Here is a 13,464-nt window from a genome sequence, read left to right on the forward strand (position 1 = left end):
CACTGGCCCCTGTTGTTTTGTTGGGGTCATTTTTCTGGGCAAACACCCCATCAGCTCATCACACCAGCCCTCCTCACACTGTTATCTCCTGCAGATTTATTTGGCAGGTGCGAGGCGAGTTGAGATGTTTGAAGTGTGAACAGCTGTAAAAGTAGTCTCTGGGAGAGTGGGAAAATGATGAATTGCAGCCTGGGAACACTAAGCTGATTTGAATAATCAGGTTTCAGAGTGTGGGGCTGTTCATAAACATCCTGTCCTGCCTCAGTGGAAAAAAGAGGAACAGGAGGTAAATGAAGCAAAAAAAAAAAAAAAAATCATTAATACAGATAAATAGTACAAGTATCAGTACCTGTGTCATCTGCTTGGAAAAGAAGCTTATGTGCTTTCCAGATCTGTTTGATTCTTGTGGGTTAAATTAGTAAAAAGCTTCTTTGTGCTTCTTTGCTCAAATTACTTTTTTCTGTGAGAAATCTGTTGTACAACGTGAGCCAGCATGGACTTGCACTGAGATGACCAAGGTAGTTCAGGTGATCCAGTCCTCTTGGTAGATAAGGCAAGATCCTATTAGGCGTTTGTGAAAATGGAAATCACGTTAAAAACATTAATTTACCACGTCTTTGAAACTTTAATTAAAAACCCCCAATTTCTGTTTGGCAGACTGTTCCTGGAAAATAGCAAACTGGAATGCAGTGAAAATGAAAACAACGTTCTTGGCCAGGGTGGAAGTGGAACTGTTATATATCGGGCACGATACCAAGGAAAACCAGTGGCTGTGAAGAGATTTCAGATTAAAAAATGCAAGGGTTCTCCCACTTCAGCTGCAGGTACAGTGCACAGATTTGGTGTCGGGAATCTGTGAATCTGCAGTCTGGGATCCCAAGCTAAGACCAAAGAGTCTGCAAAGTGCTGACAGCACCTGATTAAACATGGAAATAGATAGCAAAACTGATGGGTTTCAGTGGAGGAGGAGGATGCATCTGAGAGTTCTTCATGGGCATTTGTAGTGATGAAGGTCACTGGCACTGCAGGAGGCTTCTCTCCTGCAGATCAGAGGTTGGATTTACAGGGTGCCAAGAGAGAGCCCTTGATTGGGAAGGGGGGTGAGATTTTAACTCTTGTTCCCATGCTATTTGGCCATGAGAAGTGTGGGTTTGCTTGGGTTTGCACTGAGGACTTGGGAGTCTCCACCTCTGAATTAGTGTTTTACCCTCTCTGTGCCAGCAGCTGGAGAAAGCAAACTGGGAATCCTTCTGAGCCCACCAGCTTCTCCAGGCAGGGATGGGCTCTCTTGTGGAGCCCAGCTTTGCAGCAGAGCCTCAGTCCATGCACAGAGGAAAGGGGAAAGTGCCTCACATTCCTCATTTTTGTCAGGGGAGCATGTGGTGAATCCCTGAGCTGTGGGGGAGGCCAGCTGCTGTCCCAGTGACAAATCACCTTCGGGAAGAGCTGACCTACCTGAGCAGCCTGTGGTGTGCTGTGGCAGCAGAACCATTACTGTGATAAGTGTCTCTTCTGGCAGGGAAGCTGGGAAACTGTAGGGAAGAGCCCTTCCAGCACAGGGTCTGCAGTGGGCCATCTACACAGATTCCCTGCTGGGAGCACGGGTTTTCCAAAGTCGTCCAGGTGAAATGTGAGAACAGCATGTGCCAGACACACCTGAGCCTGGTGTTTAAGGACCAAGGGAGCTCTTGCCTCCTGAGGCACCAGACAGATCCTGCTTATAGCCAGTGTCTCTTAGTGGCTCATGCATCAGCATAAGGATTCAACTTAAAGCCTTGCTGTCGACATAATCCCGCCAGCTACCTTCCTCCTGCAGCCCTCGCTCGGTGATCACCTCCCAAAGAGTTTGTGACTCGATTCCTGAGCTGGGCAATGACAAGGGGGGGTCGTGTGTCTTGCCAGATACCATGCTGAAGCACCTGCGGGCCATGGATGCCATGAAGAACTTCTCGGAGTTCCGTCAGGAAGCCAGCATGCTGCACTCCCTGCAGCACCCCTGCATCGTGTCCCTCATCGGCATCAGCATCCACCCGCTCTGCTTCGCCCTGGAGCTGGCCCCGCTGGGCAGCCTCACCACGGTCCTGGCTGAGAACTCCAAAGGTAAAGCCAGGCTCTGCTCCCACCCCTCTCCCACTGACACATGGGCAGTGGTGTTTAAATTACTGCTTGATTTGCTGCAGGGGATATTTTTTTTTCCAGACTGAGGGAAGTGGGAGGGATGGAATTGTTCTTATATTGTGCTTTTGGGAGCCTAGTAAAAATTGATGCTTGGGATTCTCAAAACTACTTTGGAGACCTGGATTTTTAATTTCTCTGCAAATTATTATGGAGTGCATCTCTCTTCAGTGCTGCATGGATGGTGCTGTGGTTTTCCCCCTGCAGATGGGTGTCTGGTACTCTAAATTATCTCATAATTATCTGTATTGCTGTCATTATCAAATGAACAACACCAGTTCCAAGATAAGTTGAGGCCATCTGACCCTCTTGGCACCTTGGCTTCATGTCAACTTTCAGTCAAACACTAATTTTCACCAGAAGATTTAGTGGCCTAGAAGTGAAAGGGTTTAAAAAAAGAATCTAATAGGACTGTCAGACACGTACAGTAACATAAACAGTGTCATTTCAAATGGTGCCATTGAGTGATGTTTCAAAAGGTTGTCAGTTTTTGCTCTGGAGTTAAAAAGAGAAGGAGAGAGGGGGAAGAAGAAGCAGTTATGGCAATTACAGGAGCTGGAGACAGGCTGTTCCTTTGTGCCAGGGTCCTCCTTTGTGCCGCTGGGACACATGCTGACACACAAAGTAGCCTACCAGATCGCCACAGGCCTGGCCTACCTGCACAAGAAGAACATCATCTTCTGCGACCTCAAGTCGGACAATATCTTGGTGTGGTCCCTGGACGTCAGGGAGCACATCAACATCAAGCTCTCCGACTACGGCATCTCGCGGCAGTCGTTCCACGAGGGCGCGCTGGGCGTGGAGGGCACGCCGGGCTACCAGGCCCCCGAGATCCGGCCCCGCATCGTCTACGACGAGAAGGTGACTGAGGGGAGGCTGTGGGGCAGCCCTGCGGTGGCAGTGTGGGGCTGGCACCATCCCACGGCTCAATTCCCTTCTCCCACTGTGGCCTGCCTTGCTCTCCTCTCCACCCACCGACAGAGCCTTGCCCTGATTTTCCCTCTGTTTCTGGCTCTAGGTGGACATGTTCTCCTATGGGATGGTCCTGTACGAGCTGCTGTCGGGACAGCGGCCTGTGCTGGGACACCACCAGCTCCAGATTGCAAAGAAACTGTCCAAAGGGATCCGTCCTGTCCTCGGGCAGCCCGAGGAGGTGCAGCTCTACAGGATGCAAGCACTCATGATGGAGTGTTGGGACACTAAGCCAGAGAAGGTACAAGGCCACCCTCCTGAGCTGTGTTCTCTGAGCTGGCTGCCCCTCTTTGTGCAGGAGGGCTGAGCTTGCTCCTGGTGCAGCACAACAGCTCCATTGCCCATTTACCCCTCCTGCTGATTTGGCCCAGAATTTCTGTTGACTTAAATGAGAGTTTTATGAATGAAATGATGACAGATTTGTGGCCTTAGACGTCTGTGGTGGCTTGAAGGTCCCTTGATGTCTGCTGCTGATTTCACCAGGGCAAGACATTACCCATAATTTCTAGAAACAGCTCCAGTGTCACACTGTGAGTGCAACTACAAAGACTTCAAAATCCCAAAGATTATAAAAGGAGGTATGAGGAAGAAAATGCTTCAAAGTGCAAGAAAAGGATTATGCTGCATACATTCTTCATTAATTTCAGTTGGTGTTTTAGAGCTGCTGTCCTTCAAACAAAGGTCAGCCTGATTCTCAAACATCTACACACTATCATGCAATGGGTCAGCTTCCAAAATTCGTAAGCCTGAGGAAATGAATCAGTAAAATGTGTAAGAGAATGACAGACCAAGCTTTAATAAATAATCATAGAATCAGACTGGGTTGGAAGGAACCTTAAATATAATTCAGGGACACCTGGCCTGTGCTTGTGCTTAGGATTTCCCTGATCCAGGTGCAGGACCTTGTGCTTGGCCTTGTTGAACCTCCTGTTTATTATGGTTCTCCTATTTCATCTTGTGTGATGTGTCTTTCTCTTTTCCTTCCCCCTCAGCGTCCCCTGGCCATCTCTGTGGTGGGGCAGATGAAAGATCCAACCTTTGCAACGTTTATGTACCTGCTGCCCTGTGGGAAGCAGTCTTCCTTCTTCTGCTCCCCGGGGCAGGAGTACACGGTGGTGTTCTGGGATGGGAAGGAGGACACCAGGTGAGACAGTGCACATCAGCAATTCCTTTTTTTTCTTTTTCCTTGTTAAGTGAAAAATCCTTCAGCATCTTCACTTCTGCCTTTGGGAGGGAGGTAAAGAAGGTGAAAGTGAACTTGGATGAACGCCAAGAATACAGTGAACACTGTTTTCCCAAACTCTTTTAATTGGGAACAGTGGTTGCTTTATAAAGGATATTTAATGAGCTTAACTCTGCTTCAGTTAATATGGCAAGAAGATTAGGGCAGTGTAATGATTCACACACACAGGATGAAGCATTTGCACATGAGAACAGACGTGTTCTGCCTTTCCTAATGAGGCCATTTAACACTAAACCTTTCCTAATTGAGGCTGCAGTTCCATCTCTCTTCTGCAAAGCAATTAAGCACATGCTTAAATCCTATTGCAATCATCGGGAGTTAACCACATGCCTGGAGCTGTGTGTGCATCCAAGTGTGCACTGCCAGTAAAATGTGTTCTGGACTGAAGGCATGTGCTTAAAATGTTATTAAATTGTGGCTGAGGTGATGGCATTTTGCTCAGTCACATGTGACCTGCAGCTGATTAGGTTCATTTTTATGGATGCTGCTGATTTTTATAGCCTCAGTCTTATTTGGGAACATTCACAAACTGATCTGAATTTTATATTAATGTGTTCATTATTTGTAGCCATTAAGCTAATGGGAAAGGCACACGATTTGTTGCTCAGCTATTTGCTTTGCCATTTGTGGTCCTTGGTCAGTTGTTCAGTGCAGGCAGTGTAACTTTTCCTGCTGAACTGGTGAAGCACATGGCACTCCCAGATGTATTTTGAATACATGGATGTTGTCCAAATATTCACAGCAATATATCTCAGTGAATCTGCTTCCTGACTGGACAATCCACTTGCTGGAGACTGCTGAATAACAAGTTTACTCACATGTGACAGATTTCAGGATGTGTAATTGCTTGTGCCACAGTTGGTAAAACATCTGGGACTCACAGATGTGGTTGTGAATATCCAGTTATTGTTCAAACATCCAAAATCAATAAACTTCCCCAAACAAACAAAATCCTTTAGCTACAAAAAAAACCTACTAATTAGTCATATTTATAAATAATTTTATTAGGTTACAGATCTTTGCTTTGTAGAATCATGCTCCTCTGTTTATGTACTGGAATAATAATGAAGCCAAATAATAGCAAGGCAGTGAACTTGGAGAGCAGCTATTCCCTTGAGAACCTAATGGGCAAGATGGGCTGAGACTTCCCAGCTATTAATTACTGCTGTTCAGCTGGATCTGTTTGTCTCACAGCTCAGTTACAGCAACAGACCACATACATCCTCCTAACCCTGTGCAAAGTCAGAGAGCTGAGTGTGAATCTTCACAGAAGCAATTTCACATCTGCCCCTGAGGAAGAGCCATGGCACATCTTTATTTTCCTTCAGATGAGGAATTTACAGTTTGGAGGGGTGTAGATCCTTGCAGCATCATCCACATCTGGGCAGTTGTGTCGTGGCTTGGCCACAAGTGCCACAAGTCCCTCAGCTCTGTGCAGGAGGAATGCTGGCTGTCTGAAATTGTTGCTGGCTCCTTTCAGGAACTACACGGTGGTCAACCTGGAGAAAGGAGTCATGGAAGTGCAGAGGATGAGCTGCCCAGGAATGAAGCTGTGCTGCCAACTCAAATTTCAGAATGCCCTGTGGGCAGCCACGGAGGTGAGCATTGCCTGTGCCCCCCTCAAGAGGGGCCTCGTTAGGGGAGACACTAACGAAGAGAAAAGGCCTGTTAAATTAGTAAAGCCAAGAGTGTGTAAGACAAAGGGCATCTCAGATGAGCAGCGTGACTTTGCATCTGCTGTCTCCAGGTGCTTTGTTTCTACCTGACACACAGATGCAGACTGTGCCTCCCAGAGCCCGGAGCGATCGTGGGAACGTCGGCTTTCCAGGGGAAACTCTCTGGGCTGGAGCAATCTGTGCCCAGGGGTTCATCTGGGAAATGTCCTTATCTGTGCGTGATAAAGGGAGGCAGGGACAGAAAACATGCATTTAAGGGTGGGGTTTTGAAAGAGGCCTGAGGGATTTGAAGGTTGGTGGGAAATGGGTAACTGAGTTTTGTGTTTGCCGTGGAAAATGGCAGCTAAAAAGATAAGAGTGGCTGATTTATCCCCCAGAGCCCCTGTCCACCCATCAAAAAGGGCTGTTAAGTGTCAGCCAGTTCTGACACAATCATTTCACACAAAACAAAGAAAAAACAGCCAAAAAATTTTAAATGTACCTGGCGTTCAGTGTTTTAGAGTGGGGGGGGGAAAGAGGCCACACTTGGCGAGTAAATAATTTGTGTTGGCTATTTTACTCTGCCCTGGCATGGATGCCGGGAGTATAAAATTTTTTTCTCCCCATAATAAAATAAGGTATTTTTTATTTTTTCTGTTCTCAAATAGAGGTAAAACTCAAATACTCTTTTTTTTTTATTATTAAAATTCAAAGATCTTAAAGCATTGTATTTCCACCTTTTAGATCAGAATGAAAAATGTTGTTGGGTGCTCTCGGTCAGTCTAGTAGATTTAGGAGGTGTGGGACAGGTGTGATTCCACATAAAATGTAATGTCCCTTGAATAGACAGGTTAATGCAAAATAACATACAGCCTGCTTAAATTGTTGTTTGGGATTTTTGAGTTCAGGGTTGTCAGATGCTGCTTTCGGATGTGGTGATAAAATCCTTACACTGGTGATTTTTGGTGACTTTTTGGATAATGCATATATTGTCCACAGCCCATTCTGGGGAATGCAGCACCCGTTTTCTACCCACATGCCAAAGGCTCTCCATGGAAAACAGAAATTCACACTTTGGATATCAAAAAATACCAATAAAAAACAGTTTTGGAACCAATTAGATCTTGCTCAGGTATCAAGATAGGAAAAGCAGGGAGGTGGTTTGAATTTATAGAATTTTATGTGCTCTTTCACAGGACCAGAAGATTTCTGTGTATGGATTGCAGGGCATGTGTCCCTTAAAGACTCCACTGAAGGGTTTAGACACTCCTGCCACTGTGAGCTGCTTCCTGGTGATGCCTCTTGTCAAAAGGGTAAGGAACAGCCCAAAGGAAAAGGGCAGTAGTGAGACTCTGCTGCTGGGCCAAGCTGCCACACTCAGCTGGTGCTGAAAGACTTCGCAATGCCCAGGAACATTTTGGCACTGCAAGGAGAAGGTTTCCAGATCTTTCTGCCTCTGCCAGAGGACAGTGGTGTGGGCAAGAACCTGAGTCAGGGGACCAAAGCTGGCACTTCCAAACCTGCTGGGAGAATAGTCAAAACAGATCAAATTCCTCGGCAAGGAAGCTTTCCAGCTGCGTTTCCACTTCACTGGAACACAAGGTTTAGGCTGATCAAGCAAAGTGGAGAAGACATGAAGCAATAATTAGAAGAGAGATTTGTTAAGTGCTAATGCAGGACGTGGGCCCATCCGGCCTCCTGTACCCACTGTTTTCCTGGGCTGTGTGCTGTCATTTGTGTGCGCAGTCATCCTTAAATGTTACCTGGGCTCAGCCACGCTCTTGTTTTGGTTTTGAATGAGAACACTTAGATAATACAGCTGGTTTGGGTAATGCTTTTATGGGTAACATGGATAATTATTCTTATGGGCATTAAAACAAGTTATATGTTACCTGCCTAGGCCTGGAATTGCCACCATCCCATTTCTGGCAGGAGAAATCTGACCTGGGTGCCTATTGCAGGCAAGCCTTGGGAGATGTATAAAAACTGTTTTCCGGCTAAATTACCTCCGGTTTGCTTACAGCCACCTCAAGTGAAAACATATAATTATGTTCCAACATTACTGGTAGCTGTGTAGTCTTTGCAAATGCCAGCAGACTGGGATGTGTCTGAGAACTGCTGGTTTATACAAGGCCTTTGCCATTGTCCATTTCTGGCTCGTCTGCTGGGATTGCTGCATGGACTGAGTCTGAGGCAGATGGTTTGTGTAAGGTGTGCTGCTGCACTTCCAAACATGGTGTAAGTACGGCTAAAGTAGGGCATTGATGTAAAGTTGGCACAGGGCTGGATTTCTCTGCATCTATTGGCTTTCCTTGGCTCCTGGACCTGCAGCATTTGTCCACTGTGGAGTTTCATTTCTGATGTGTAGGGCAAATTTCTTTTTCGTGCTGGCTGAGGTTCCATCCAGGATGGTCGAAGGAGTCTTTTGCTTTCAGCTTTTCCACTGTCACACAGCTTGCAAAGCCATTCCTCAGGGGTTACGAGTGGCTTTATGTCTCCTGGTTTCTATTTCCAGTTTGTGGCTTGCCTAGAAAATGTCATAAATAATGCCAGGCCCTACAATAGCAATACTGAGTCTAGACACCTCCCTTCCTCCCCCGACCCTACCCAACCTTCCAGCTCCCTTCAGCTCACTCCTTCTTAGTTTATTGGACTTTTTCCTCTCTCCTTTCTATGAATGAGTTTGGCAGTGAAATGGCCAGAGCAGCAGCCTGGGGATGTGCAGACCAGGCTGGCAAAAGCTAAACCAGCCAGTTCTTCCAAAAAACCTATGTGGAAAGCTTACACTTGTCACACTCACTGCCTGGCCAGCAAGCTCTGTCAGAGTTATCACAGTCACTGCTGTCCAGTGGGGAAGAGAATTGCATTTCCCTGGGAAGAAAGCCTTTAGCTGGTGAGATGTGAGGTAACTTTTAGTCAGAGAATTGCTGAGGGATGTTGCTGGGAAGGGGAATTCTTTACAACTGCCTTGGGAAGGCTGATCCAAAAGAAATAGTTTCCAAAACTTGGTTCCTCATCCAAAGGAAGCATCATGGAAATTTGAAAGCAGGCAAGGGGGGCCCAGAATCTGAAACTCACCCGCCAAGGAGAAGTCTTGTACAATTTAAGCGTTTTGTTGCATGCTTTTTGTCACCAGGATGATTCTTTTTGGTAAACAATACAGTTTTCAGAAAAAAAAAGAAAACAAATTAGCAAATGAGCAGGTTAAAAAAGGGCAAACCAAGACACATTCTGCCTTGGTTTTCAGCTTTCTTACGAAGAGATGTGGAGAGAGAGAGAAACCTGAATGGGTGCAAGTCTTTGGCCTAGTGCAGAAACCTGGAACACGTGGAAACAAAAGCTGCATTTAAAGGCTGCAGCCAGCAGTGCCAGACCCTGCAGGGACAAGAGGAGGAGGAGGTGACCAGGCCCTGGTGTAGGATTTTTTGCCTTTTCTGCTGACCTGCTGGCAGTGGGATGGGACGTCTGGAGCCGGCTCATCCCCGCACATCGCAGCGCGGCACGGCCCCGCTCGGGGCCTTCCTCCTGGCACGGCGGGGCTGCTGGCAGCACGGGGCCTTCAAATGCAGTTTTGTTGCTGTGTGTTTTTGTTGGCTCCTCGTGGAGCCCAAATGTTGAAAATGAATTCTGAGAAAGTTACTTAAGGTTTCTGGAGGCTGCAGCCCTGCCTGCCTTTGGTTGCTGCTGGAATACCCTGATCAGGGGGGTTTTGCCTCACCGGCACTGGATAAAATCTGGCAAGAATTAATTATGGCATCTGTGGGGAGGTGGTTTTTGACATGGTCTGCTGTAGATTTGGTCACTCCCTCAGCCCAGTCATGTGAGGGATGGCAGGTTGAGGGCATTTCTCAGCATTTGGATTCCTGCTCCTTGTTTCTTATCTCTCTCAGAGATAATAGCAATGGCTGGATAGAAACAGGTCGTGATAGCCAAGACAGAAAGCAATAAATACTCCAATGAAAAAAATACCTTCCAAATTTGCTTCCACCATTGTTCCATCCCAGACAGGCCGGGATTTGGCATTGGTATTACTGGTAACACCAGGAGGGAGTCAGTAACCCACCTCTGCCTGGTTATGGTGCTGACTGCTCAGTGCCAGGGAAATTTGGCCTGTGGAACTCACAAGGGAATGGGGAATCTGTTCTGTAGTAGCTGACACTAATCAAGGAATTCAAAATAATTTTTTGTGAAGAATATGCTTGGATAATTCAGTGTTTTCAAATCAAATGAGACAAAATTATAATCTCTGAAGATTTTAATAGTGTCCTGTGTCACGCTAGGACCAGTTCAGGTTGACATACCCACATTACAGTTAATATCTGATGTTCCCATTTCAGTTTAAATTTTCCATATCTAGTAAGCAATGCCTCTTGTGCAGAGTTCTTCAGACTGAAAAAGTTGGACCATTTTTTACCAAAGAAATGTGGGCTGTTCTGCTTTGTTTTATTCAGTTTTAAGTAATTGAACTCCCTTCCAAAGAAAAAGTAACCCAAAATCCAGCTTGTGCAAAGCACTGTGCCATGATCCAACCTACTGATGCAACTCCTTGGCAAAGCCACTTCAAAGGAGCCTTTGCACCAGATCCACATGGCAGCAGGAACATGGCACTGAGCACTGCAGGTCGTTGGGGTTTCTTTTAATTAGTGGTTAGAGAATTGGGACTGGACTGAGTTAGTCCAAGCCCCATTTCACAACTTTCCACTTGCTTTCCTAGTTTTTCCCATTACAGTGAAATTCTGCTGTGATTTGGATTAGTCACAGGGGCTCAGTGCTCTCATGATTTTACTCATACTTGGTGTGCAGAAAGTGTCTCTTTGTCCAGGACTCAAAATGAGCCTTGCAAGCAGAGCTGTCAATTAAATAACACTTATCCTATACTACCTGCCCCTCAATAGCTGGGGCAAGTCAAGATATTGATTTTTCTGTGGATTTACAGCCTGGGAACTATTGTCTGGGCCTGGCAGAATCAAGATCCCTGGAAGGGCACATGGATGCCTTAATTTAATTTTTGCATTCCCAGCAAAGGGTGACTCTGAGCCCTCAGCCCATCTCAGTGGCATCCTGGGCATGCCAAAGGCAAGGCTTTCCACTGTGGAGAGGCTGAGGAGGGGCAAGATTGTGTCAGCTCTGTGCTGCTCTGTCTGGTTCTGTTTGGTTAGCTGTGCTTAGTCCAGGCAGCAAAAGAGTCCTGGGTAAAATGGTCTTTTTTTAGAATTTATTGCTCCACAGGGAGGAAATAGAAAGGCCTTTGAGGTAAGTATTGTTTTATCTGCTTCACAGATGGGGGAGTTTCTGGTAGAGGCCCAAGGTCACGGGAAATTTTGTTCCCAAGAGATCAATTTCCCAATCTGTTTAACAGTGTTTTGCCCCGCTGGGATTAGCTGGAGGAGTTGCTGAACCGTGGCTTTCTCAGCAGCTCCTGCCCCTGGGACATGAGGGATGCATGGCCACGGAGCTGGAGCTGTATCCAGCACATCTGTACATTTAGGGACAGGTTTTACCCACCTGCAGAATTGTTCATGGCACTTGGCAGGTGCTTTGGTGAACTGCTGCTGCTTGTGTGCCCTTGGCTGGGATGTCTGAGCTGCCAGGGATCCCAGACCCAGAGCACATCCCTGGGAGAAGCAGAGCTCTCAGAGCAGCAGACGGGATGCTCTTGTTTGTGAGAATATTGGCTCCCTCTTTCCATTTTTACTGCATTTCTTCCATTCCTCTCCTACCTACATCGATAGCAATAGCTTTACTCTTTTTTGGAAGTGAGCCGGGTTTCTACAGCTGGATTCCTAGGATCATGATGGCTGTCTCTGAACATACTCCAGCTTGAATTTGTTAACCTTCAGGGCAGGCTGCCAGGTCCGTCTGTCCGCCCTTGCCAGTAAAGAGAGAGGTAATACTGGGTGAAAGGAGCGTGGCTCTCAGCAGCTTCTAGGGAATGACTTCTTTTTATGTTGTGTTATCGCTGTTCTGGGGTGAGATACTGGTGTTCTTGCAGAATGTGAGAAGCAGGCAGAAGCTTCTCGGAATGAAAGGTCTTCTATTATAGAGAAGTAAAGAAATAGGAAAAAATTCTTTGCTATGAGGGTGGTAAGGTCCTGGCACAGAGAGGTTGTGGACTCCCTATCCCTGGAAGTGTTCAGGGGCAGGTTGGATGGGGCTTGGAGCAGCCTGGTCTAGTGGAAGGTGTCCCTGCCCATGGCAGAGGGATGGAATGAGATGATCTTTTAGGTTCCTTCCAACCCAACCATTCTACAATTCCATTAAATTTTTCTCTCTTTCTCACAGAACTCATATGTGGTACTGGCTGGCTTGTCAGATGGACTCGTAGCCGTGTTTTCAGTGTCCCAGGGCCTGCCAGGGGACAACTGCTCCTACCTGTGCTCCCACACAGCAAACAGGTCCAAATTCAACATCTCCGACAGCGACCCGCGGCAGAACCCGTACCCGGTGAGGGCCATGGAGGTCACCAACAGCGGGGCCGAGGTGTGGTACAGCAACGGCCCCGGGGTCCTCGTCATCAACTGCGCCTCCATGGAGATCAGCAGGAGGCTGGAGGCCTTCAGCCCGCCCTCCGTCATCACATCCATCGCCTGCAACTCCGAGTGCCACGGCGAGGAGGTGGTCTGGTGTCTGGACGATAAAAGCAACTTCCTGGTGATGTACCACGCCACCAGCTACCAGCTCTGCGCACGCTACTTCTGCGGGGACCGCAGCCCCCTCAGAGACATGTTCACCATCCAGCAGCCCTCGGCTGCCATCCCGGCCACAGCCCCCATCAGCCACGAGGTGATGGAGAGCAACCCTCCGGGGGACATGAGCATCGTGTACAGCCCGGACGTGGGCACCCAGATCCTGAACCACCAGGACTCGCTCACAGATTACTGCTCCGTGTCTTCCTACTCCTCCTCGCCCCCCAACACGGTAACCCGCTGCCCCTCCAGCCTGCCCAGCTCGCCCATGAGCTCCTCCAGTGCACCCTTCTCCATGGATTTTGAGGAGTCTGAGAAATTCCACCAGCTGAAGGCTTCCCTGGATCACGATGCTTCGCCTGCAGGTGACAACATGGAACATCTCCAAGCAGTCAAGATTCTTCCTGTAAAAGACCTCATCTGGATCCCCAGGTAAGTGGGTCACTTAAGCAGGCATCTTAGTCAAAATCCATGCTGGCTGAACATGAGATTAACTCAGGCTAATTCAGCAGCTTTTGCATTCCCAGTATGATTCACCTGGCCAGAAAGTCAAGTTATCATTAAGAAATTCTGCTCCTAGTATAATGGAACATGGATTTTCTATGCCTTTTGGAAGTACACAGTGTTGAGCAGAGTGGCCACGTGGAAAGCCTTGCTGGGTTAGTTTCAGCAGAATGAGAAGGGGATGGTCAGACTCCAAGGCATGTTTCCCCAGCTACTGAGGAAACAAAGA

General features: G+C 47.4%; 1 protein-coding gene across 1 annotated transcript in view; it reads left to right on the forward strand.

Moving 5' to 3' along the window:
* LRRK1 (leucine rich repeat kinase 1) overlaps positions 1 to 13,464 on the forward strand; it is a 70,274-nt gene that overhangs the window by 53,145 nt on the left and 3,665 nt on the right. Inside the window, exons 24-31 of the mRNA XM_053954869.1 lie at positions 658 to 824; positions 1,903 to 2,100; positions 2,759 to 3,036; positions 3,194 to 3,388; positions 4,140 to 4,291; positions 5,871 to 5,988; positions 7,242 to 7,358; positions 12,328 to 13,163. Of these exons, the coding sequence (XP_053810844.1) occupies positions 658 to 824; positions 1,903 to 2,100; positions 2,759 to 3,036; positions 3,194 to 3,388; positions 4,140 to 4,291; positions 5,871 to 5,988; positions 7,242 to 7,358; positions 12,328 to 13,163 (2,061 nt within the window). The remainder of the gene's footprint in view (positions 1 to 657; positions 825 to 1,902; positions 2,101 to 2,758; positions 3,037 to 3,193; positions 3,389 to 4,139; positions 4,292 to 5,870; positions 5,989 to 7,241; positions 7,359 to 12,327; positions 13,164 to 13,464) is intronic.

This window comes from Vidua chalybeata, chromosome 13 (genome assembly GCF_026979565.1).
Source record: "Vidua chalybeata isolate OUT-0048 chromosome 13, bVidCha1 merged haplotype, whole genome shotgun sequence".
Classification (NCBI taxonomy): Eukaryota; Metazoa; Chordata; class Aves; order Passeriformes; family Viduidae; genus Vidua; species Vidua chalybeata.